The sequence below is a fragment of the Trachypithecus francoisi genome, unplaced genomic scaffold, assembly GCF_009764315.1.
Source record: "Trachypithecus francoisi isolate TF-2019V2 unplaced genomic scaffold, Tfra_2.0 Lachesis_group0, whole genome shotgun sequence".
Classification (NCBI taxonomy): domain Eukaryota; kingdom Metazoa; phylum Chordata; class Mammalia; order Primates; family Cercopithecidae; genus Trachypithecus; species Trachypithecus francoisi.
Genome location: NW_022681453.1, coordinates 144,792,529 through 144,820,375, shown reverse-complemented (window position 1 = coordinate 144,820,375; position 27,847 = coordinate 144,792,529). Strand labels below are relative to the sequence as shown.

Here is a 27,847-nt window from a genome sequence, read left to right as displayed (position 1 = left end):
GAGTCTAAATAAACATATGACATAATCAAACCATAATAGTTTACCTTTTGGGGCGGGAGCTAGACAATTCTGACATGCGACACTTATTCTTCTCCTTGACATCTGAAATACTGGGTTGTTCACATCTAGATGTTTCTATTTCAAAGAAAAATGCAAATATAAAGTATTAGTAAGGTGTCTTAGAAACTAGTACTATCCCTCTTAAAACCTTGGTTTTCTAATTACTGATTTTCAGTTTTCTTAACATCTTCATTCCTTTCATTACTCTATTTTCTCTACTTTTTTCCTAATCTAGTATTTCCTCATTTCTAATTAGAAAGTACCTTCAAATTTTTATGACCCAGTCTTTTCTTTGTACTCATCCAGCCAATCCCCACACTAGCTGAATGTTTTGCTGTACCAAGGCAGCTAAGAGCTACTGGAATCACAAATAGGTGCTGTTATAAATTTACATGTTCAAATCTCAGCTGTTACCTTGTGTCACTTGGTAACTCTTACTAAACACTGTTCAGCTCCCCTACCCATTCATCAGCATGATCCATACTACATTGACCCCTTTGCCTAGATTCTAACTCCTTTTATTCCAAGATGACCTATTTCACTTTACAAAGAAAATGAGATGGTATCTTCCATAAAAATCTCAATTTTCCTATCTTTTAATCCACTCATTTATCTATACTTTCCCTCAACCTTACTTCTTTCCTTCTACTGCTAACTCATCTACCTATTCTCCTGATTCTATTTCTTCCCACAACCTACTAGTCTCTCTACTAAATCCAAAATCTCATGGATTCCTTTCTTAAAACCACAGAACAAAATCAAAAACAACAAAAAAAAACCTCATCTTACCCTAACTCAGCCACCTATTTCTTTCCTATTCCAAACTTAAGAGCACACAACTGTTATTTACAATTTTTCACCTACTACTCTTGAAGTATTTTTGGTCTGCTCTAATCTATCTTTAGAAATTAACTTAATGAAGGTCATTTAACTGTAAAATCCAGATCTCTTTCCATTTCTCCTATGACTTCAGAATTTGGCTCTAAAGCTAGCTTTCCAGCATTATCTGCTGTTATCCATGCGTATTACATTTTAAATACAATAAAATTCACTGAGGTCCCAAAAGAAAACATGCTCTTTTTAAAGTATCCTTTCATGAGATTTTTTTTCACAACCCAAAATGCTCTTCCCCAGTTCTCTAAATGGCATACTACCCAATTCAATCATCTCCTTGATGAAACCTTTCCTACCAGTACTCAGGAAAGACCTTTTAAAAAAGAGATCCTAAATTTTTGTACAGTACAAAGCCAAAACTAGAATTACAATATTAGGCTGAAAAAACACAAATCAAATATTGGGTCATATTCAAATTAAAGTTTACCAGATCAAATATTGGGTCATTTCAAAATTAAAATTTACCTTTGCTTAGTCCATCTGCCTTTTCACTGGTAGTGTTTCCTCCAAGTTTCATAGCGTCATCGTTAACATTACATTCCTGGGTAAATAGGCATATTTCTTAAACAGTACTGCTATCAGTTTTAAATAACTTTAAATGCATCCTGTTTTATATTGCTTTACTTTGCATAATAAAAACAACTTAAATTGCTACCCAATTCTGGAGCAACTGAAGGGGAGGGTGAATAAGTGAAAAGGAAAATACACAAATTGATTTAAAATTTTTTCACAGGTATCTCAAAAAAAAAAAAAAAAAAAAACTACTTGGTCTTTACCTTTTCAAAAGGAATACCGAAAGCAAATCTCAATTATAAATGACACATTAATGAGAAATTCAAGAACTGGGATTTACTTTATAATTAAGAATTCTCAGACTTCAAACTTTTCAAATCAATGTTCCATGTTCTTATCGTGCCACTGCACTCCGTCTCAAAAAATAAAATAAATTAAAAATCCAAAATACAATATTTTTAGAGATACGTAACTAGAAGAGTTACTTTAGATAGTTAACGTCTAAGCATTAGCTCCGAGAAAGAGATGGTAAAAATGTTTTTCATCAAACGTCCTACCAGTCTTCAATAATTACTATAACCATTTATATTAAACAGTATGGGGAAAAAAAAAAACTACACTTTTATTCAAACATAAAGGATGTCCTTTGCATTCATTTTCTTCCTTTTTTTTTTTTCTGAGCCAGAATTTCATTCTTGTTGCCCAGGCTGGAGTGCAATGGCACAATCTTGGCTCACTGCAAACTCCACCTCCCAGGTTCAAGTGATTCTCCTGCCTCAGCCTCCCGAGTAACTATGATTACAGGCATGCGCCACCACACCCAGCTAATTTTGTATTTTCAATAGAGACAAGGTTTCATCATGTTGGTCAGACTGGTCTGGAACTCCTAACCTCAGGTGATCTGCCCGCCTCGGCCTTCCAAAGTGCTGGGATTACAGGCATGAGTCACTGTGCCCAGTTTTGGATTATTCTTTATATCAAAATATTTTGTTCAGCAAACTTTTTCTCTATAAAGTTCAAAGATAAACTTTTTATCAAGTCCAAGCTGGATGAAATAATAGTATGTTAGAATCTAGAGGAATTTAAATCAATATTTCAGTATACTTATGTTTGGAATATCTAAACACACTTGAAAGAGTGATTTTTTTTTTTTTTTAGTAAATCCCTGACTGGAAATCACATCTTCAGTTGCCATTTCAATTAATGTAGCAACCCAAATATCCTAAAAACCTTCCTACTATAAAACACACCTTAAATATGTAACTGATCTTGGGGAAAAATAAGAGAAATCCTTATTGTCTATTGATAATTTCTCAATTAATACTTGAGACTAAAGCCGTAAGCAGTCTTATGTGCTTCTATCAAATCTGGTAACCTAAAACTTCAGTTTCAATAACCAAATGTAGGAAGAACAAGACATAACACATTAGGTTGCTCAGGGTGAGGAACTGAATCTGAGACTTCAACAGGTTTAACTCTCAATAAAAGTAGAAAGTAGGAAATATAACTAAGTGCAGACATTAATAAAATAAAATCTCAATAGCACTGACAGGAAACTGATGTACTGCCTTCACTGAAAACTAAAAACAGGGAAGAATGGCAATTCAGAAGAGTTCAGAAAAGAAGTATACTGCATACATCTTTTTGCTATTTCCTTCTATTTAAGTTATTTGAATTTGCAGGTAAGAAAAGAAGTAACTGTTCCTCTCCAATAACACTTATTTTTCTCACTAAACTAATTTTTAATTCTTAGAGACCAAATATAAATGTATGTTTATATTATATACATATATACACACACACATACACACAAAGTTTCAAGAAAAGTCACCCTTATTCTCATCACTAGGATGTAAGTTATTATTAACATTTTGGTACAGATAGTGTATGTGAACGGACTTAAAACACACATGAATATATTATTTACAAAGTGAAGAACCAAACTTCACACAAAGATTTGTACCTGTCATTTTTTAACTAAAAAGAATCATGAAAGTGATTATTCATAAAAAATAATACTTAATGGTTGCATTAAGTTTTATTAATGTAAGTTTTATGGCTATATCGTTTAACTGTTCCCTTGTCAAAAGATGTTTCAAATTGTCCACCTTTATCTTATTTTTATTTGTTTTAGAGACAGGGTCTCACAATATCACTGAGGCTGGAGTGCAACTGTGCAATCATAGCTGACCATAGGCTCAAACTCCTGGGCTCCAGCAATACTCCTGCTTCAGCCTCCCAGGTAGGTGGAACTACAGGCGCCAGTCACCATGCCCAGCCTTTAAAACAATGTTGAGGAAAAAGAAAAAACTTGTACTTTCTTTGGAAAAAATGAATTTCTGGTAACTCCTTTCAGATAGTTGCTTAGAAATGGCATTATTGACTGGCAAAATTGTTCAAAGATTATAAACAATTTTAAGTCTCTTGATACAAATTATTAATTGCTCTCAAGCATGTGATACCTGCTGGTGGCTCACACCTATAACCCCAGCACTTTGGGAGGCTGAGGCAGATAGATCGCTTGAACTCATGAGTTCGAGACCAGCCTGGACAACATGGCGAAATCCCATGACTTGAGACCGGGAGGCAGAGGTTATAGTGAGTCGAGATTGCAACACTGCACTCCAACCTGGGCAACAGAGCCACACCTTGTCTGAAAACATAAAAAGAAGGTGGCACGAACTTTCATTCTTATCAGCAACACATGAGAGACAGAGAGACCATTCTTCACATTTCTGAAAACACAATTTCTTGATAGTTTTTTTAAATGATGAAATTGAAAGATTTCACAATAAACTGGAGGTTTCATATAAAGTGCACTTACTACTACTTTACCTTCTTCAGTAGATTCTTTTTAATTCTTTCAATAGGAAGAGGTCTGCCATCATGGAAGTTGGTGAGGATTACTGCAATGGCTGTAAGAGTTTTACCCTTAAACATGTTTTAAAAAGAAAAATGGTCAGATTCTGAAACCCAGTTCACCAGAAAAACATTCCCATTTTAAAACCACGTAATCAAATATCAAATATCATTCAAGGCCACAAAAGTGTACTGTATATACATGTCAATGAAAAATGAGTATTTCATTTAGTTAGAAAATGCTTTCCTCCACTGCATTAGTAGGGAATTATTAAATTATTTACACTATAAAATACTACAAAGTATCTCTGAGAAATGTCATTTTTTTGAATGACTGCTATTCTACAATTCTACATTTAACCCTGAACTATTGATTTTTATCACTCAGCTATTTATAACTATTTATTTGCCGTGAAGTTCGGACCTAAAGTGATTAGTAATTCCAGTATGCATATAATCATTTTATTAAAATTTGACTTAAAGATAATACCAAGCTTAAAAGTCATAACTTCTCCATAAAGCATAAAAGACATATTTCTTATGCATTTCTCTTAAGTGGAAGCATGTAATTTTTCAATGTTTACTGCAGCTTAATTCATAGTTAGCAATACAGAAGTAAAACTGGCAATTTTAAAGCAGTGTAAATAACAGCAGTTTTAAAAGTGTGGTCCACAGGCCACTGGGGATGGGGATGGTTTCCCAGGAGCCCTTCATGAAAATGTGAAGTCAAAACTGTTTTCATAATACTACTAGGACAGACCTTACTCTGTCAACATCTGCACTAATCCTACAAAAAGCCCAAATACCAATGGTGAAAAAAGTGTCTCAGCATAAAACAAAGCAGTTGGTAGTAAGGGGTATATTAGTACTAGTCATCACATTCTTAACTGCCACATAGTTTTTAAAAAAAAGTTTTCCTTAAGAAAGTTCTTGGCTGGGTGCAGTGGCTAAGGCCTATAATCCCAGCACTTTGGGAGGCTGAGGCGGGTGGATCACCTGAGGTCAGAAGTTCAAGACTAGACTGACCAACATGGTGAAACTCCGTCTCTACTAAATACAAAAAATCAGCCAGGTGTGGTGGCGCATGCCTGTAATCTCAGCTACTTGGGAGGCAGGAGAATCACTTGAACCTGGGAGGCGCAGGGTGCAGTGAGCCAAGATTGAACCATTGCACTCCGGCCTGGGCAACAGGAGTGAAACGCCATCTCAACAAAAAAAAAAAAAGAAGAAGAAGAATGTTCTTGATGAAGCAGTACACATTAATTTTATTAAATCTCATTACTTAAGTACAAATCTTTTTAATATTCTGTGTAGTGAAATGGAAATTACATATGAACTACTTCTGTTGCGTATCAAACTATGAGGGTTAGCTAGAGAAAAATAACTCAAGATGGGAGTTATAAGCTCAACTAATCACTTTTTTCATGCAACACCATTTTTACTTGAATGACAACTATCAATCACGACGGTCTAAAGATATTTTCTTAAAAATGAACAAAGTGAGACTGTCATCTACAAAGGAAACAACTGAGATTATTTGTAAATGATAAAATGTGAGTTTTCAATAGAAAATAAGAATGTTAGAAAAGTTGTGACACTATGAACATAGTGCCTTCTCAAAATGTAAATGATTTTCTAATAACATCAGTGGTAACATTAATGAATGTAAGTTTTGGATATTGCATACGAAATACATCAACATTTGGCAGGTCTGCCCAACTCAATGAACCAACATTTTCTAAAAGAGCAATGCTTGGTGTTATAAAAATCATACATGGGTAAAATATCCATTCAATGGGCAAGATTCACAAATAGATTTTAATGGAACAGGGTATAAAAAGCTCACTGATATGATTTAGCGTTCCGTATTACAACAGTTAACCTTTAATAAACTAATACTTACTGAATTTTGATGTAGTATATCAAAGAAATCTGCAATTACCTAAAAAGCTATTAAAATACTCCTTCCTTTACAACTACATACCGTCGTAAGGACAAACTTTCTTCATATACTTCAACCAAAACAACCTAACAGAGCAGACTGAATGAAGAAGCAGGTGAGAATTCAGCTGCCATCTATTCGGCCAAACACAGAGATGTGCAAAAATGTAGAACAATGCCAGTTGTCTCAACAAAATTGTTAAGTGTTTTGGCATACTTTTCATTTAAAAATATGCTATTTATGTTAACAAGTAATGAGTCTGTACTGTTATCTTTAGTTACCACTGGCTAATACTATAAATACTGATAACAGCACCAAAAACAAAAGTTCTTTGAGATCATTAATTTTTTTTTTTTTTTTTTTTTTTTTTTGAGACGGAGTCTCGCTCTGTCGCCCAGGCTGGAGTGCAGTGGCCGGATCTCAGCTCACTGCAAGCTCCGCCTCCCGGGTTTACGCTATTCTCCTGCCTCAGCCTCCAGAGTAGCTGGGACTACAGGCGCCCGCCACGTCGCCCGGCTAGTTTTTTGTATTTTTTAGTAGAGACGGGGTTTCACCATGTTCGCCAGGATGGTCTTGATCTCCTGACCTCGTGATCCCTCCGTCTCGGCCTCCCAAAGTGCTGGGATTACAGGCTTGAGCCACCGCACCCGGCCGAGATCATTAATTTTTATAAGTAGAAGGGGTTACTGAGACCGAAAAATATAAAAACTACTAGTTTAAGGACCCATAAATATTACTCTGAATACCACAATATTTGTGATGGAATACAATTTCACATAACATTGTTTTGTCTTTACTTTTTAAAAGAAAACCTATGAAAGACAGGTCACCCTGAATTTCAAAGAGCAAAGAAAATTGAGAAACATGGCCAGACAGGGTGGCCTACATCTGTAACCCCAGCACTTTGGGAGGCCAAGGCGGGTGGATCACTTGAAGTCAGGAGTTCAAAACCAGCCTGGTCAACGTGGTGAAACCTTGTCTCTATCAAAAATATAAAAATTAGCTGGGCATGGTGGCACATGCCTGTAATCCCAGCTATTTGGGAGGCTGAGACAGGAGAAATGCTTGAACCTGGGAGGCAGAGGCTGCAGTGAGCCAAGATCACGTCATTGCACTCCAGCCTGGGTGACAGAGCAAGACTCCACCTCAAAAAAAATAAAAAAAGAAAACTGAGGAAAACATCTTTATACCATTATTGTTGCCTAATTATTTTAATTGTACTTTAACCAAACCAAAACTTTACCACTATTTTAAGTAAAAACTATAGGAAACACTGTGTTCTACAAAGATAGTAAAATCTAGTCCCAAACTGGTACCAACATATTCCTATCTCTTTTTACTTCAAAATTACTTTCTAGAAAATCATAATCACAAAATTAGATTTTATTAACTAAAGAAAAAAATAATTACCAAACCCATATCATCAGCTAAAATTCCTCCATGGACATTTTCTGGTCGGTCCTTCTCAGAAAAATTTGTTATTGTGTTATAGTATAAGTCATTTCGCTGTTCCCAGAATGGTGGAAGTTCTTTGCTGTTTTCCCGTGACACCATCCAAGCTAGAGCTTGTTTTTGATGTGGAAGCAGTGGTGTTTCAATAGCCTATAAATAAAAAGTCACAAAGGCAAATACAGTAAGTCATTCCTTTTTTCACATGCAGATCCTGTGATTAAACAAAGAGTAGATTATAAGTACATTTAAACATTTTGAGTAGTCTTAAAAAATATTGGTTCAATACCTCAGCTGGTTCCATTTCATGGGTTTTATCATCTTCTTTCAAATCTTCAAACAATTTGTCAAATTCTGTTTTAAGCTACAACAAACAGCAACAAGAAATAATATAAAACAAACTAATTAAAATAATACTTGCATGTAAGTCAGATTTGAAATCATTTAGTTAATTAACTGACATTAATGTCAAATGGGCCAGGAGTGGTGGCTGATGCCAATAATCTCAGCACTTTGGGAGACCAAGGTGGGAGGATCACTTGAACTCAGGAGTTTGAGACTAGCCTGGACAACATAGTGAGAGATCCCATCTCTACAAAAAAATTTTTACAAAATTAGCCAGGCATGGTGGTACATGCCTATAGTTCCGGCTTCTAGGGATGCTGAGATGGGAGGATCACTTGAGCCCAGTAGGTAGAGGCTACACTGAACCATGATTATGCCACTGCACTCCAGTCTGGGCAAGTAAGTGAGACCCAGTCCCAAAAAATTAAAAAACTGAAATTAAATTAAATTTAAAAAACACAAAATAGTCAAACGTCAAAAAGGCACATAAATCAACCCTAGGATTACACTACTCACTGAAGAGAGAATGAACAGCTGTTTTAGTTTTTAGGAGGAAAAAGAATATAAAAGAGTTTTAAGTCCTGAGTTTCAGTCACAGTTTTATCACAAATAAGCTTATATATAAGTTTTGGCAAGACTTGACCTTTATGGCCCCATGTCTTATTCCTATAAAATGAAAGGGATGAACTAAATTTAGATTGTCTCTAAGGTTCCTTCTACCATTAAAGTTCTGTGATGCTATCAGTTATATTCAAAATATTTTGTCAGTCCTACCAGGTCAATGACATTCCATTTATTATTACTGCAATAAGGAACTTGCCATGCACTATAGGATACTTTTATTATTATGCTAATTTAATTGACTATTTAAACTAGGTTAGTCCAATTTTATATCAACATATATGTGATACAGATATTTTTGAAAATTAACACATAAACACAGCAGCAGCTCAGAAGAAATCAGGCCAGGACTAAAAAATCAGGAGTAACCTGGGGTCTATCTACCAGAAACATGCTCAAGTCCTTCTAACAATAAGCAGGGGAAATATGGTAACTACAATTAGTAGATAAAAGGACTAACACTGGTAGATACAAACATCAAAAAAAGTTTAATGTTATTTTTAAATTGATCAGCATTATTTTATAAACTTTTTTTCAAAGAAATTCAGCATAACGTCATCCTAAATTATAAATTAGACAAAGATAATGTGAAGAATTGGGAGTTAATTCTTTCACATTGCATTTGCAAAATTACTGAAAGGAGTCTCAACTTCAATTTTTTTCTTAAAATTACTACATCAACATTTAAAACATTTCAAATACAAAAACATGCCATGCATAAACAGTAATGTGTGTGTTTTGCATGTCAGGTACAAATGTTCACGTATGGATTTATTCCTAATCAGAACTTTTTATATAAAATGTTAACATATATATACATATTCTATTCTATAACATGTTTCATTATAAATATATTTGAAGATGACACATACCCACACGTACATATTCATCCTGTTCTTTTAAATACAACCCGCAACATTTGATATTCACTTTTAGATAAAAGAGAAGCACACCTGTTCGGTTGTCATCTGTACTGCAGCATGCACTGGCATACTATAGCTTGGTCCAGCTCTTCCAGAGCCCCAACCACTTTCCAAATTGAATCCTAAAGCTATAATTTACAAAATAAAAAGAATAAAGCCATCAAATAAAATAGATTTTTATCTTTTATTAAGTAGCTTTTAAAATGTTCATAACAGGGCTGGGTGCTGTGGCTCACTCCTATAACCCCAGCACTTTGGGAGGCCAAGGCAGGTGGTTTGCTTGAGCCCAGAAGTTCGAGACTAGCCTGGGCAACACGGTGAAATTCTGTCTGTACAAAAAATACAAAAATTAGCAGACCATGATAGTGCGCACCCATAGACCCAGCTACTCGGGAAGCTCAGGTGGAGGGATTACTGGAGCACAGCAGGTCAAGGTTGCACCGAGCCACTGATCGTGGCCACTATACTCCAGCCCAGGTGACAGAGCAAGGCTCTGTCTCAAAATATATACACAAATAAATAAATAAAATGTGAATAACAAACTGCATTAAAAGCCTTGTATTTTAGAGGTTTTTAAAAAGCTAAATACTAAATCACTCAAAAAACACAAGTAATTCCACATTATTTGAACAAACTCTTGCCAAGCACTCCTTTTCGTTCACTATTAGAGGATTCTCTGTCTAAAATTTATCAAAAAGAATGTTTAAAGTCAGGGGTTTCCGATGTTACCATTAGAGAAAATTAGGGGAGGGTATACATGAGAATTCCTTGTATATACACTTTTTCTTTAATTTTTTTGTTTAATATCCCCTCACTATTCTGACCATGTATATTTTTATGTGTGAATCTATTTCAATAGAGGCAAAAGGAAAAATCAGAGACTTCCTCAAAAAGACTCCTGAAAAAAACTTGTACCTTGGAGCCTTGAGCACAAATTAGCCAACAAACTCCAAGAGAGAATAAATGTTTCATAATCCCTGCATCTTATAATATTAGAATAATATTAAGTCAAACCCTAAACTTACTTTTTGGTGCAGGACCCAATTTAAATCCATGTTTCTTCAACTGATCTGAAACCGCTTTTCTATTTTCTTCTTTTCCCCAAAAAGTCATATGCAGAGGCATGGTAAAAGCATTGTTTGCACCAAAAGGAACAACCCTATTATATTTGGGAGAAAAAGAAAGGGAAATTAGAAGCATTACTTTTTATCCCCACTAAGAAGTAGTTCAATATTTTAAGTGTATCATTTACATTTTACATGGAAGTAAAGTAATAAGGAACTAGTTGAGCAGACTTGAAAGCAAAAGAGGACAAGGAATAGAATCACAATCAGAAGAAAAGGGTGATTTTTAGAAACAGAGTGTCAGAAAAAATTGAGAAAATGGAATAAAGCACTTTTAAAAATGCAAGGGTGGCCTATAAACAAGATTGTAATATAAGTAAAATAAGTTAAATGAAAGGGTAGAGCTTCAGCTAATGGAACCACTGAGGGAGTAACTCATTCTGCTTGGAAAATGGGGAATGCAAGAACTTGTGACTCACTAAGTTATTCTCAATAACTGAAAAACCTGATAAACTGAAAAAGGAGAAAACAAAGTGAGACATTACTGAGCATTTATTTTATCTTCCAAACTCAGAGTCTAGGATGATGATATGAATATCCTAAAAATTAGAATTAGAATATCAAGATCCTAAATATTCTGGATACTTAAATTGAGATCACAAGTACAAATGCCTAAAAGAGAAAAGGTAACTGAAAGACTAGAGTTTAAAAAAAGAAAAAAGAAAGAAATAGGTGATAAAACTGGGAGAGCATATGCCCTAGCTAAAGGAAGAGTTCCAGTCAACTGTTGTCATATGGAAGTGACAACTCATCCTGCATTACCAGATTTTCCACTTGTTGAGAGAAAAGTAAGTTTTTTGTATTTAAGGAAATAAATTAATATGTATAAAATGCAGACTAGCAAGGTATTTCAATATTAGTACTAAATGAAAAAATGTCTAAAACACTGCAGGGCAAAATGAAATTCACCTACATCATATCACAGAATACCAGTTTATAACCTCTGATATAAACAAACACTTCCAGGCCAGGCGCGGTGGCTCACGCCTGTAATCCCAGCATTTTGGGAGGCTGAGGGGGGCAGATCACCTGAGGTCAGGAGTTCGAGACCAGCCTGGCCAACATGGCAAATCCCTGTTGCTACTAAAAAATACAAAAATCAGCTGGGCATGGTGGCGGGCACCTGTAGCTACTCTGGAGGCTAGGGCAGGGAGAGTTGCTTGAACCCGGGAGGCAGAGGCTGCAGTGAGCCGAGATCACACAACTGCACTACAGCCTGGGTGACAGAGTGAGACTCTGTCTCAAAATAAATAAATAAACAAACAAACACTTCCAAATTCCTAAACCTAGCTACCAAAAGGTTTGGAGAAATGGAATGTACTTCCTAATATTTGAACCAAGGTCTATTTTCTCCATGGTAATAATTCCATAGGAAAATGAGAGGACAATTGTTTGATGGCTGGGGTAGTAGAAGTATGTAAAAGGAGAATTAAAACTTTATTTAACACGTATCAAAAGTACAGTGATAAAAATTGTTAGCATACCTTTATAGGCTCTAACAAGAAGGCCTAACTAGTTCAAAGATGACTATAATTCACAATTATTAAAACTAAATTCTGAAAGTACATTACCCTTCAACTTGTGCCAATTTGTTGTCCATGATATAGGCCAAAGCACCTGCAAGATCTTTCTTTAAATGGCCAACCTGATTTCCATTCACATTGTTTACTTTAATTGCATTCTTATCATAAGGGTTATTAGGATCTCGTTGTAATGCAACCATTTCATTATTATTAACCTAATAAAAATGATAAACAGATAATATTACATTATAAATAATAGACAATAACTTTGTTATACTTTATCTGGGATTTCCATTCATTTTTTAATGCTACTGCTAAACACTGCACATAAGAAAAATATATTTTCTTAGACACAAACTACAGAAATACTAACATATTTATTATGATTCTTTAATATTACTTTTCTAATCTATATTCATTAGGAAGTTAACAAATCCTTAATGTCTAAAAAATAGTCAAACGTAAACTAGCAAATTCAAATTATCTTAAAATTTTCAACATCATAACTTCTGAAAAATGGCTAACCTTTATTGAGTGCTTACTATGTGCCAAGCATTGGTCTAAGCACATTGCACAGACTGACTTTTTAAATCCTCACAGTTCTATTGGGAGGTACTATCATTATTCCCATTTTACAAATGAAGAAACTGAAGCACAGAAAAGTTAAGTAACTTGCTCAAGGTCAAAAAGTTAAAAAGTAGTAGAGCTAGGATCTGAACCCAGACAGGGTGGTTCCTGAGCCTCATTTCTCCAGAATCTAAAAGTCAGGGAATAAGGCATTTATAAGTCAGGATGGAACTAGGTAAGAAAAATATATCCAGCCTTCAACTCATGCCATTCTCATTCTACTTTATTAAAAACTGTATGATGTAACTTAAATATTATGATGTATATTTTTAAAAACTGAAGGAGTGTAACACAACAAAGCATGGTAGAATAAGGACTTTCAAAACTTTCTCAGTAAAAGCAACAAAAAACTAGATAAATTATTTGTCAGAATCAAATGTTACAGAACACTGAGAATTAAATCAAAGGCTTGCAGAAATCTGGGTAACACTTATTCAAGAATAAAAAGAATAAACAGCTGAATAACAGTACTTCAGTCCCATCGCCAGCAATACTGTAGCCTTTAAAAATAAGAGCATGTGGCCAGGCACAGTAGCTCACGACCCCAGCACTTTGGGAGGCTGAGGCTGGCAGATCACGAGGTCAAGAAATCAAGACCATCCTGGCCAACATGGTGAGATCCTATCTTTACTAAAAATACAAAAATTAGCTGGGTGTGGTGGCGTGCACCTGTAGTCCTAGCTACTTGGGAGGCTGAGGCAGGAGAATCGCTTGAACCTAGGAGGCGGAGGTTGCAGTGAGCCGAGATAGCGCCACTGCACTCCAGCCTGGCAACAAAGCGAGACTCCATCTCAAAAAAATAAAATAAATAAATAAATATAAAAATAATAGCTCATTGGGATCCTAGGTAAAGCCTGGCAGTCAACAGAGAAAAACAGAATGGAGTCAGAGTTCTTTCAGAGATTCATTCCCAAGGAACTGTTATTCTACTGAAGTTCCCCAGAAGACCCCACTTGCAAGGCTGACTGTATTTAACCTCTGAGCTCACCAAGTACAAAAAAACCTCCTTTGGGTGAATGTCAAAAACAATTTTACAGGGAAGTGTTTTAACTTCATGGCTGCCTGAGGAAAAAAAACAAAAAGGCTTGTAAAGAAGAGCTAGGGAATGAGATGTCTGTGATGGCTCTGAAAAGCTCCAATGTATTTCTGGAAATCTAGAAGGCCATAAGCAGGCACAGGGCTGGTATGCATGACCAGGGCTGTGCACATTCTCAAGAAAGACCTGAGAAGGCCCTAAACTCTCACTTTTGCCTGAACTTGAGGTATTTAAACAAGCCAGAAGTGAAAGCTAAAGCAGAGTTGTCAAGTGCTTTAGAATGTTGAAGCAATGTCTCAATATACAGAAGTTCTCAGCAAAGAATGTGCAATTTATTTGTTCCAGCACAATCATTAGCTGACCACTAAGCTATCCAAGTACAGACTTCAGTGACCACACACGATAAAGGATAGACATCACAGAATTAATTCAGAAAAGTCACTAACACACACACAATTAATTACAAAAATCAGCAACAACAAACCACCCTGGAAGGGAGGAGAATCTGACTTCCAGAGTTGCCACGTTATTTAAAATGTCAAATTTTCAAGAAAAAAGTACAAGACATGCAAAAAAATGAGAAAGTATGGTCTACACACAGAATCAATGTCAACTGTCCCCAAGAAAGTACAGATGTTTCACACAGTAGAAAAAGAATTTAAGTCAGTTATTTTCAACATGTTCAAAGGGGCTGGGCATGGTGGCTCACACTTGTAATCCCAGCACTTTAGGAGGCTGAAGTGGGAGGGATCTCTTGAGGCCAGGAATCTGAGACCAGCCTGGGAAACATAGCAAGACCCCATTTCTACAAAATAAAAATAGAAAAATTAGCCAGGTATGGTGGTACGTGCCTGTAGTCCCAGCTACTCAAGAGTCTGAGGTGGGAGGACTGCTTGAATCCAGTTCAAGGTTACAGTGAGCTATGATCATGCCACTGCACTCTAGCCTGGGTAATAGAGCAAGACCTTATCTCTAAAAAAATTAAAAAGTTCAAAGACCTAAAGCAAACCATTTCTTTCAACATGAAAACGCATGTCTAAAAGCATGAAAATAATGTCTCACCAAACAGCAACTCTAGAGTCAAAATGTACAATAACTGAAGAAAAAATTCACCAGAGAGACTCAACAGCAAATTTGAGCAGGCATAAGAAAAATCAGTGAAGCTGAAGATAGGTCAATTGAGATTATACAATCTAAGGAACAAAAAAATGAAACACATAACACAGCCTCAGAAACTTGTAACATCAAGTATACCAACATACATACATAATAAAAATACCATAAGGAGAAAAGAGAAAGGGGCAAAAAAAAAAAAAAAAATTAAAGAAATAACAGCCAAAAACTTCCCAATTTGATGAAAACCACTACTCTACACATACAAGGACGCTCAACAACTCCAACTAAAATAAACTCAAAGAGATCCACACCTGGTCACATCATAATCTGTTAAAAGAAGTTTGAGACCAGCCGGGACAACAGAGCAACAGTTTCAAAAAAAAAAAAAATTATTTAAAAAAATAAAAAACAAATTTTTAAGTATACTTTTTTGTAATTTTTGTCCTATCTGACTAAAAAGTGTATAAATTATAAATCTTTGTTGATAGGTATACTACATATATAAAGATATGCCTTGTATGATAACAGCACAAAAGAAGGCAAAAGGATGGAGCTCTGAGCAAAAGTATTTTTCGGGGGTTTTTGTTGTTGTTTTGAGACAGAGCCTTGCTCTGTCGCCAGGCTAGAGTACAGTCGCACAATCTCGGCTCACTGCAACCTCTGACTCCGTAGTTCATGCGATTCTCCTGCCTCAGCCTCCCGAGTAGCTGAGACTACAGGCAGGTGCCACCATGTCCAGCTAATTTTTGTATTTTTAGTAGAGATGGGGTTTTACCACATTGGCTGGGATGGTCTCGATCTCCTGACCTCGTGATCCGCCCACCTTGGCCTCCCAAAGTGCTGGGATTACAGGCATGAGCCATCATGCCCGGCCGCAAAGTTTTTTTAATATACTATTAAGTTGGCACTAATCCAAACTAGGTTCTTATAAATTAAGTTGTTAATTGTAGTCCCTAAAGCAATCATAAGTAACTCAAAATATATAGTAAAAGAAACAAGGGAATTAAAATGGTACACTAAAAAAAAAATATATTTAACATAAAAGTGAGTATCGGAGGCCAGACCCAAATGCTACATATTGTATCATTCCATTTACATGAAATGTCAAGAGGAGGCATATACACAGGAAGTAGAAAGATTCATGGTTGCCAGGGAATGAGGGTTAGAGGTAATGGGAGTGACTACAAATGGGAATGAGGTTTCTTTTTGGAGTAATGAAAATGTTTTGGAACTAGATTGTAGGGATGGTTGCACAACCTTGTGAGTATTCTAAAAACTACTCAACTATATACTTTAAAATGGTAAATTTTATTATAAATGTATCTCAATTTTTTTAAATTCCTTTAAAATATACAAGAAAGCTGCTTCAAACCTCTCCCAGCATCTGCCTACTGACTCAAAAGAGATTACAACCAGAACCAAACAAAGTATTAGACAGACATTCATCTCTAGCCCTTTGGAGATATTATCTATGAGGCATAGCTACGCTCTCTCCCAGTCACCACCCCTCTGCCACTGCCTACAGGATGATCTTTTTTAAACCATATTATGCAAATCCTAGAAAATACATAACCAAAAAAAAAAAAAAAGCAGGGCACAAAACTAACAATTTTTGAGCATTTCATCTCAAATAGGGTATTTCATAATTGTAATTTATCATAATAAGCTATCATTAACTGTCATTACAAATAACTAATTACTAGAATTTTAAATAAAATATATGAGCCAAAATATTGGAGACTATAAAAACAAAAACATGGTTCCAGCAGCAAGAAAAAATAGAACATATAAAAAACACACAAAGGATAACAAAAGGAATGAGAATTAATCATAACAGTATACTCATATCCTGCATAACAACATTTCAGCAATGACAGACCACATATATTATGCAATAGCTATTCCACAAGATTATAATGGGGCTTCACTATAGAAGTGTACCACTTTTTATCTTTTATACAATATTTTTACTGTACTTTTTTCATGTTATATATGCTTAAATACACAAATGTGTTACAATTGCCCACAGTATTCAGTAAAGTAACATCTTATTCACTCTACGTTCCCACAAAGAAATCACCTAACACATTTCTCAGAAAGTATCTTCATTGTTAACCAACACATAACTGTATTTTAAAATAGAAAAAGAAATAAACCACCTTATTATAAAAAAAGACACTGATGGGTCAAAAAATAAAAAATTTAACCATACGCTTATTGAAAACACACTTAAAAAAAAACCACAACAAAACAAAGAAAAAAATAAAAATAAGAATTAAAAAAAACAGAGTTAAAAATAAAGAATGCTACTATATAACACATCTTGGTGGCTAAAGGCAAGCAATACTTACAGGTTTAAAGATTAAAAGATTAAATTACTCAAATTAAGGCTCAAATTGCAAGTCCAACAGAAAAAAAAAAGAAAATGAACCTTGCAAGTCCAACAGAAAAAAAAAGAAAATGAACCTAAGAAAAATCGAATGTAAGAGAGTAATTATTAAGCCAAGAAACACAATCATTAAGAAAAATCTACGAGAGGCTGCCTTGAAATGATGTCACAGTTAATCAATAAAAAAGACACAAATGTATAATGCAAAGAATAAAAACAGGAATACAACCACCTTTTTTTTAAAGTTTTTAAAAAGTTTAATGGAGCCAATAAGGCATATAAAATTGTGTTCTAGCAGACATTTAAAAAATGGCACATTTTATCAAAATTTGACAATTCAGAGTTAAGAGTACTGAAATTAAGGTTCAGAGTACCAACTTAAAACAACCAAAAAAATGGTTATTCAACTTGGAAAGAGGAACTAGAACCAAGGCATAAAGGGGAGTTTAAATACATGTTCCTTGATCTCAAAATCCTTCAGGAATAGGAGTTCTGGTCACTTGTGAGCAACACAAGTTTGTCACACCACCAAATCCCAATTCCAGAAAATTACAGTTACAATTTTATAAGGACAAATGATTACTATATATATGCACAATTCTATGGGAATAAGTTCGACTATCTAAATAAAATGGATGCTTTTCTTCAAAAATATAAATAACCAAAACTGACCAAAGTACCTAAATTATGCTGAGTGAAAAACGCCAGACTTAAAATAGTGCATATTGTATAATTCAATGTACGTGAAGTTCTAGAATAGGCAAAACTTATCTATAGTGATAGAAATCAGACTTGCAGTTGCCTAGGGCAGGAGCAGGGAAAAATGATTGTAATAGGATAGAAGATACTTTCAGGGAGATGGATACAATCTGTATCTTGATTGGGGTAATAGTTATCAGGTATACATCTTTGTCAAAACACTAGGATCATACATTCAAAATATGTACATTTTATCATATGTAAACCACATCTCAATAAAGTAGAAAAAACTTAAAATAACAAGTATGCAAAGATAGTACCTCAATTCTTATTACTTTTTTTATAATAGTGATTAACTCAAAAATGTCCATCAATAAGGAAATTATAAGTCCAATATAGATAATATTCCTAATCACATTAGGGATAATATGATCTTATTTTTATTAATATGTAATGATTCCAATTTACACGCATATACTCACACAAGTGTAGAAGATAAGTTACAGTTCTGGATGATACACTTTAGAAAATTTAATGCTTTTTTAGCCATTTAAAAATAATGAACATGGCTGGGCGCGATGGCTCATGCCTGTAATCCTAGCACTTTGGAAGGCCAAGGTGAGTGGATCACCTGAGGTCAGGAGTTCAAGACCAGACTGACCAACACGGCAAAACCTCATCTCTCCTAAATACAAAAAGTTAGCTGGGTGTGATGGTGCATGCCTGTAATCCCAGCTACTTAAGAGGCTGTTGCAGAAAAACCGCTTGAACCTGAGAGGCAGAGGTTGCAGTGAGCCAAGACTGCACCACTGCACTCCAGCCTAGGCAACACAAGCGAGATTCTGTCTCAGAAAAAAAAAACATGTATTAATTATAAAATAAATGATATCTCAACACAGTGTTCCTGGAAAAAATAAAATTTAAAATATATACATTTGGCAAAAGAAGAAAACTGATGATTACATTTTTTCAACACACACTAGCTTACCGAGGTCACAGAGATTATTCTCAGATCAAAAATACTGATTGTTCTAAGATCAATAACTACCATAATCTAGTATTTCATGGTGGTATAAAATAATTATTGAAAACAATGTAAGCTTTGAAAAATTAGCACAAATCTGAAACAGAAAAGCTCAGAAATGCATATGAGAGCTAGAGAATATATAGATACGAAATAAGAACTGATAGATTTCAAGAATCTATTAGAAAAAACTAGAGGCTGGGCACAGAATCCCAGCACTTGGGGAGGCCAAGGTGGGCAGATCACTTGAGCCCAGGAGTTCCAGATCAGCCTGGACAACAAACCAAAACCTACAAAAAAATACAAAGAAAAATACAAAAACTAGCTGGGTATGGTGGCAAACACCTGCAGTCCCAGCTACTCGGGAGGCTGAAGTGGGAGAATTGCTTGAATCTGGGAGGCAGAGATTGCAGTGAGGCCAGATCAGGCCACTTGCACTCCAGCCTGGGCAACAAAATGAAACTTGGTCTCGAAAAAAAAAAAAAAAAAAAAAATCCAATTCTCTTAAGTGAAAGAGAAAATCACACTAGCCTGAAAATTCTATACAACATTAGGATATGGCGAGAAACTATGTATCACAAAGATTTTAAATTCAGCCCGACTGTCATTAAGTCCTTCACAACTTTCATTTTATGAAACTGTCATTCATAAAATGCCATAATTATGACAAAAACTTAGGAAATACTGTTTCTTCCTAAGGAATCTCCTAGACAACACATTTCAGACAATCAAAAAACAACTTGTAAAGTTCCAATGTAAAGGAAATATAGGAGAAAAACAAATCCAGAACACGAAACTCCCAAGGAATCTCCTGCTGAACATGCTTCAGACACCCAAAAATAAAAAAGATTTAAGATGCTTAAAAGTAAGAAACATACGGAGAAATGAAAGAATAAAATCCAGAAGATTCCACAAAACTACCTCCTTTTTGCAACAAATCAACGACATGAACAAGGCACTGGGGTGTGGGGGCGGGGTGTTACCCATAATAACCAAACATAACGCACTGAGGCCAAGCATAGTGGCTCACTCCTGTAATCCCAACACTCTGGGAGGCTGAGGTGGGAAGGTCACTTGAGGTATTTGTTATTTTTTGGGTACAAATATTTCATTAACTTAAAGTAAAATAAAGATGAACCGTACACATCACCTGCTAATTCTCTTATTTTCTAGATTAACGCCACAAATATAATCAAAATTTAACTTAGTTATCTACTATTATACTCACTACTCCCGTGTAATAGCGTAGTCCAACCACATGACCTCTCAAACTTCCAAATAAAACGGAATCTAGTTCTTCATCACTAGTTAGGAAGTCATCTGGAGGGATAACATCTTGGAACTCAAAACGTGGGAAGAAAGTTGGATATGAGAGGCGTGGAAAATTTCCATGAACTCCATACTGCACAGTCTGCAAGTACTTCCAAACAGGATCCCTAATTTTTTTTTTAAAGGCAAAGAAAAACAATATTCAAGTACTTCCAAAGACCATATGAGTAGTTTTCTCATGCTTTACTTCTGCAAATGACATCTTACATGGGAATCACAGTAAAGATTAATAGTTAGTTACTCTCGTTAAAGCAGGAATTGCAGTGAGTAGAGAAGGCTTCCCAGGAACTTTACCTGTTTTCAATACTGGCTCTTCTACCTGCCCCCTAGGAATTCAAAATGAAAAGCCTAGTCAGAGTTCACTAACCTCTTTCCTAGTGAAAATCATCTAAACTGAAATGTATATGATGTCTGCAAATACAATTATGGGCCAGATGTGGTGGCTCACGCCTGGAATCCCAGCACTGTGGGAGGCAGAGGCAAGTGGATCAACTGAGGTCAGGAATTTGAGACCAACCTGGCCAACATGGTGAAACCCTGTCTACTACAAATACAAAAATGAGCCGGGCGTGGTGGCGCACATCTGTAATCCCAGCTACTCGGGAGGCTGAGGCAGGAGAACCACTTGAACCCGGGAGGCGGAGGGTGCAGTGAGCCAGGATTGTGCCACTGCACTCCAGCCTGGACGACAGAGCGAGACTCCATCTCAAAAAAATAAATTATTAAAAAAATAAAATTATATGCCAAAATTTCAATAGGGATTCAGCTACAAAAGACTTACAAAAATACAACTATTATTGTATACGACGTTGTTTATAATTTTCCAGAAAAGACATCCAGCATCCATCACTGTAACTCCCTCCGAGCAGAACACTTACTTTATTCTGGTATCTAAACCACGCCACCGTGGGAAATTGGCCCCAAGCCACCCGTACCCGCCTCCCGTCGCTGGTTTAAGCATTACCCCAAACCCGTTACGTGTAACTGTTTCGGGAATGACCATAAAAACCAATTTGGACAATGAAAAGTGAGGGGAAGTCTGCTGGAGCATTGCAGAAAGTTTCCATTCTCCTAAGAACAGTCGCTTATTTGCGCTGCGTTTTCCTTGCAAGTGGCGCGTATCTCTATTAGCTCCTCCGCAAATACGTATCTGCACGTCTATGCATACACATAAGCTGTGAGCCACTTGGGGACAACGGCTGTCTTACTCGGCTCTCCACCGAGCATAATGCCTGCCGCACAGTGGGTATCTAATGGATGTTTTGTTGAATAACGCATGGGCCGAGAGGCTTTAAGCCCCAGGCCCCCCACAGTCGGTGACAGAGATTTCCCAAGTCCCTAACACGAGACTCGCCCTAATAGCCCCTACTCGCCAGCCAAGACAATGCATTTATTTCTCCCGCGGCCACATATGCGACCAACAGAACGAATACAACTGCACAAATCGCGCGGGGAACGTGGAGGAACGCGGGGAAGGTCAGGTTCATTTGGGGACGCCTCCAGGCCCTTAGCCCGAGCGCCCCACCCCCTCCGCCCCCTTCACCTCTTGAACATCCAGGACATGGCGCTGAGTGGGATGACAAGAGGAGCGCCTCGGCTCCCCTGGATCGTTCTTGAGCCGCCTCGATACGCCTCGTTCCAGGTCCCGCCGCCCAGAAGCCGGGAACAAATTCCGAGCGCCGGATAAGGAGCGCACCACTGAAAGATAAGTCGCCGCGAGTCTAGTCAGACGTCGACGCCGTCTCCTTCTAGCAACAATCTGGGAGACCAGCGTCGCTCTGTGACTGGCACTAGGAAAGCCCAATCACGAAGAGAAGAGTGCGGAGCCAAACCAATCAGAGCACAGAAGGGAGGGCAACTCCGCCCCGCTGCCATTCAAAGACTGCGGGGGGTCCCGGCTGCAAGGGTGGTTCCATCCGGGTTCTTCCCCGCCCCCAAGGCGGGCGCGCGGGAAAGCCACGAGGCCCCAGGAGTGCGACTGCGGTGCCTACGGTGCCTGCGGTGCCGGCGTTTTGTTTGATTCCCTGCCTCAAACGGAGGGAAACGACTTTCCTTTACCCCACAAGTCCTAAGACTCAACCCCATTCTAAAGCCTCTACCGTATCCTTCCTCTTATTTTCTGCTCATCTAATGTGGCACATAATGGGGCCTTATACTGAAGGAGCTCCACGGTTTACGAGACCTGGAGCTACCGGCGAGATACTTTGTTTCATTCCCTGTGGTGAACTCTGGGGACTTTCGCTCCAAATTTTCATGTTAAGCCTCAGCGAATGCATGAGACACAACGAGTTTGGAAAATCTTAAATGGAACTTAAGAGTCCCCTCTCCACCTCTTTTCGTTATTTTTAAGGAAAATTTTCCTTTCTTGGTACAGGAAAGCCATCACATGTTTATCACAGCTATGGGGGCGTCTGCCGGAAATGGTGGACAGGACCATTTTCCCCGTGGGCACGTGGCTGTTCCAGCCCAGCTGGGGAGACCCTTGTTTTCCCCAAGGAACTGCAGAGGGGCGCTCTGAGGCTCTCCACGGCTCGCTTTCCAGAGTCTGAGGTGACTGGAAGGAGAATGCAGCCCTGGGACCGTCAGCCTTGGACCAGCTGCAGCCGACGCCTGTCAGGGTTGGTCCCTGCGCGTTGGGGATGGAGAGGAGGTTGCTGTCCCCGAAGGTGGCCTTTTAATCGCACAGGGCGGGAAGCTGGTGGTGGCGCCGATCTGCACAGGCGGTGCCGTGTAACTGCCAGAGAATACTTGCCCGTCACAGAGAGGTCCACATTACACGCCCGTCAACACAATAATATTAGGTGGTCAGCTTTTCTTTTCTTTTTTCTTTTCCTGTTTTTTCTCTTTTTCATTGAGACGAAGTCTCCCTCTGTCCCCCAGGCTGGAGTGCAATGGTGGGATCTTGGCTCACTGCAACCTCCGCCTCCCGGGTTCAAGCGATTCTCCTGCCTCAGCCTCTCGAGTAGCCGAGATTACAAGCGCCCATCACCAGGCCCAGCTAATTTTGGTATTTTTAGTAGAGACGGGATTTCACCATGTTGGCCAGGCTGGTCTTGAACTCCTGACCTCAGGTGATCCGCCCGCCTCCGCTTCTCAAAAGTGCTGGGATTACAGGTGTTAGCCGCCGTGCCAGGCCGGTAGTCAGCTTTTCAAGAGACATTTGTTCATTATCATAAATAAACTGTAGTGATCTGTAATCATGAACCTTGGATGAGCAATAGAATTTGAAGCAATGTATTATTTCATTTGACCAAAGTTGATGAAGAAGATAAAGACAATGGCATTTCAAATTATTTTAATTGTTTTATGTTCTTCTTGAAGTGTGTTGAGGCAAATGGCAATACAGTTCAGCATTTGGTATGCCAGATTTTAAATAAATTCTTGGAAAATATGCCAGAAATTGCTCAAATTGATGTTTTGTGTGTAAGAGTAAGAAAGTCAGGCTCACTAGACAAAGAAAAAATTCCAAATGCGAGAACGTAGCTCTTCCAGACTTAAGACTGGCTAGGCGCAATGGCTCACACCTGTAATCCCAGCACTTTGGGAGGCGGAGTTGGGTGGATCACCTGAGGTCAGAAGTTCGAGACCAGTCTGGCCAACATGGTGAAAGCCCAACTCTACTAAGAAAATACAAAAATTAGCCGGACGTGGTGGTGCAAGCCTGTAGTCCCAGCTACGTGGGAGGCTGAGGCAGGAAAATCGCCTGAACCAGGGAGACAGAGGTTGTAGTGAGTTGAGATCAAGCCACCACACTCCAGCCTGAGCAAGAGTGAGACTCTGTCTCAAAAAAATAAAAAGACTTAAGATCTATGAGTAATGACTGTCCCATGGTTAAAGAATGTGCTTCGAATGAACTAAAATTTGCTATTTAAAGTCAACAGTTTTCTCTATGTTATCAGTATTTCACATCCCAGAACCAGGAGTAGAACATTATTTCCCTTAATCATTCTTTGTTTTATTTTCAAAGATCAAGTACAATTTGTACTAGTTTGATTAAAATGTTACAGCAATTACAATTTCAGAACTATTATACTAGATGTTTTCTGAAAAATTAACTTTTTTTTCTTGATTTATTCTAATAACAGCATCATATGTACATATGAAAAATGAACACTTGTAACTGGAAAATGAACTGTAGGGTGGCTTGTGGGGTTTGGCCGGTGAGTAAGGAGGAAAGTGGCACTAAAAGGATGGTGGGGAAGATAAGGTCCAGATTACATAGGAACTTAAGAGTCTCCAGTAAAGATTGTGTTTTAACTGCAATGGAAAGCCATTGAATGTTTCAAGCAGGAGGATGACTTGATTTAGGCTTTTTAAAATGCTGGCAGCTCTGTGGAGAATTACAGGAAACAAGAATAGAAGCAACTGATAGGAAATTACTGTGTTCAGATAAGAGATGGTGGTGGCTTGGAAAGGGAAGGTGATGAAGCCAAGAGAACCAAAAGGTTTACTGATAAATTTGGGTAGGAATGGTATGGAAAGGAAAGGAATCCAAAATTTCTCCAGTCAGCCACTTCCCAGTGACAAACACACTTCTCATCTGCACCCCCCACCCCGCCACACACACACACACAGAACCTTTATGCAATTTAATCATGTCATGTCACTCCCGTTTGATTCAGTGAGCCTGAAATCCAAGAATGGCATATGTGGCCCTTCCTCCCACAGTAGCTTCATTTCTCAGGTCACTTCCCAACCCACTCTGCCGATAATGGCCTTCACTAATTTCTCTAAAAACTACAGACATGGCAAAATTAATAATAAATCACTTCTTAGTATCTTCTAATAACTAGTTCATAATCAAATTTTCACAATTGTCTCAAAAAAAACATTTTTTTTTTTTTTTGAGACGGTCTCACTCCAGTAGCCCAGGCTGGAGTGCAGTGGTGCGATCTCGGCTCACTGTAGCCTCAACCTCCTGAGCTCGAGCCATCCTCCAGCCTCAGCCCCACAAGTAGCTGTGACTACAGGCACAGTGCCACCACCCCAGGCTGATTTTTGTATTGCTTGTAGAGAGAGGGTTTTGCCACGTTGGCCAGGCTGGTCTCAAACTCCTGAGCTCAAGCAATCTGCCCGCTTTGGCCTCCCAAAGTGCTGGGATTACAGGTGTGAGCCACTTTTTCTAGGCCTTTTCTAGGCTGGGTGTGGTGGCTCACGCCTGTAACCCTGGTATTTTGGGAGGCCGAGGCGGGCAGATCACTTGAGGCTAGGAGTTCAAGACCAGCCTGGTCAACATGGTGAAATCCTGTCTCTACTAAAAATACAAAAATTAGCAGGGAATGATGGTGCCACCCCTGTAGTCCCAGCTACTTGGGAGGCTGAGGCAGGAGAACCACTTGAACCCAAGAGGCAGAGATGGGAGTGAGCCGAGATCGTTCCACTGCACTCTGGTCTGGATGATAGAGCAAGACTCCCTCTCGAAAAAAAAAAATATTTTCTACATTTTGCAAAATAGAATTTTAAAGCCATTGGCGTGGGGGCAGGGACCAGGCAGCAGGGAGGGGCTTTAAGAGAAGAATCTGAATATCTAGAAGTCTGGCTTCAATACAGAAACTTCTAAGCTTATGTCGTAACTCATAGACTGAAGAAAGTAGGATGACTTATGAGCTTGCTTGTTTGTTTGCTTCTTTCACTGCAAAGGAGATAAAAGTTCAATTGAGGAGAATTTTCAAGAATGACAGGCAGGAGGGTTTGCAGAGTAAATCCCTTAAGTGAGTCTTAGAGAGGAGACCTGGAATACACACTGGGCCAGTCTCCACAAAGGGAGAGTGCTAGAAAGTCTAGCAAAGTTTCTGTAGATTACACAAGAAAAGGAAGCTATGCCACATTTCCCAGAGAGTGGCCTCAGTATTCTGCAGATCTCAGAGAGAACCTCAGAAACTAGAAATGTGCCAGGGTAGTAAAGGAGTAAAGGTGACTGAGTTGGCTCTGTTAAGGGGACCCAGGGCAGCCTCGTGAACCTCTAGCCCTGCAAAGGCTGGAGGGCGTTACCAGGATCATGGTTCAAGCAAACAAAAGCAGGATGCTGGTCCCCAACGATGAGGTGAGATGCGTTACATCTGCAATGGGTACCTGCAGAAGATGAATGGAGTCCAGACATAACCTCCCTGGCGGGTAAGAGGAAGGGAACTAAATCTGAAAGCTGCATTTAAATGACTTTAAATCTTGAAATGACTGAACTATTCAGAAGTGACTAAATTAGGTTACCTGCCATTAGGCAGACTGAAGATTTAAGAAAAAATAAGTTCAATAAAGAAATATAAAGTTTTATGTTTGCAAATATAGTCAGTGATTGAAATTCATACATGCTATATGTCCATATGCACACATTTTGATGAATATATACTTAGATATTTATAGTAAATACCTCTAGCTGGTTAAATTAGGGAATTTTCATTTTCTTCTTTTTACTTATATGTATATAAAATATTTGTTACATTAAATATGTATTTCTTTTTTGCCCTAATAAAATAAAATAATTTATTAAATAAATTAAAGAAATGATGAACTATTATTCAACTTTATTTTTATCTAATTGTAGACTTACAGAAAATTACAAATTTAGCACAAATTATTGCCTCATATCCTTTATGCCACTTATTTTAATACTGTACATAACTATAGTACAATGACCAAAATGAGGACCATTGGTACAATACTATTTCTGAACCATTTTTAAAAATAACCAAGACAATGCTGTGGAAATGATAGAAAATAAAATATTTTTTGACTTACTAAATTTTCCTACAGTTAATCAGATTTCTCTAGATTTTGGGCAAAATCCTGAGTAAAACCACAGCTGACAGGGCCAAAGTGATATAAAATTAATGCCAAGTAAAAATATTCTTAATTAAATAATAAAATGAATATGAAGTGCTGCCCTGGAGTAAGCACTCAATAAGTGCTATTGTTGTAATAGAGTTATTGTCTAACGAGTCCTCTAGCACTTAAGAAATATGGTTGATTGAGGCCTATTTCCTGATTGAGGCTCAATCAGCAAGGTTGTTCCTAAATAGCAGAATAACACTGTTTGCAGAAGCCAGTCATTTTTCCAGGTGCACGTCCTTGAAGTAGACTGAGTTGTTTTCATCAAGCACTAGGAGACACTCTAATCTCAACTCCGTCTCTGAGAAATCTATGGTGTTCCAGATTATACAGGCCTTTCCCAGGAGATAATTGTTCCCTCCTCCTTTAGGGCCTTGACTCACTAAATGCTCTTACGTGGCTCAAGCCCAGGGTTGCAAGGCATCAGGCCAGCCAGACATCTGCTCCCTCCTTTGCTTTCTGCCCAGGGTCCTTTCCCCAGCTTTAGGGAAGTACCACTCTAGGCCCTGGAATGATTTAGGGTTTCTGTCATGGTCATGCCAAAGTAAT

General features: G+C 37.8%; 1 protein-coding gene across 7 annotated transcripts in view; it reads right to left on the bottom strand.

Moving 5' to 3' along the window:
* HLTF (helicase like transcription factor) overlaps nt 1–22,255 on the bottom strand; it is a 54,725-nt gene extending 32,470 nt beyond the window's left edge. For all 7 annotated transcript variants that reach the window (XM_033212361.1, XM_033212362.1, XM_033212364.1 and 4 more), the window contains exons 1-10: nt 22,017–22,255; nt 20,373–20,580; nt 12,302–12,468; nt 10,632–10,765; nt 9,637–9,734; nt 8,007–8,081; nt 7,679–7,870; nt 4,303–4,398; nt 1,420–1,495; nt 45–135 (exon numbers count right to left, since the gene is read on the bottom strand). In XM_033212361.1, the coding sequence (XP_033068252.1) occupies nt 45–135; nt 1,420–1,495; nt 4,303–4,398; nt 7,679–7,870; nt 8,007–8,081; nt 9,637–9,734; nt 10,632–10,765; nt 12,302–12,468; nt 20,373–20,580; nt 22,017–22,036 (1,157 nt within the window). In that variant the 5' untranslated portion in view covers nt 22,037–22,255. The remainder of the gene's footprint in view (nt 1–44; nt 136–1,419; nt 1,496–4,302; nt 4,399–7,678; nt 7,871–8,006; nt 8,082–9,636; nt 9,735–10,631; nt 10,766–12,301; nt 12,469–20,372; nt 20,581–22,016) is intronic.
* Between the last annotated feature and the right edge of the window lie 5,592 nt (nt 22,256–27,847).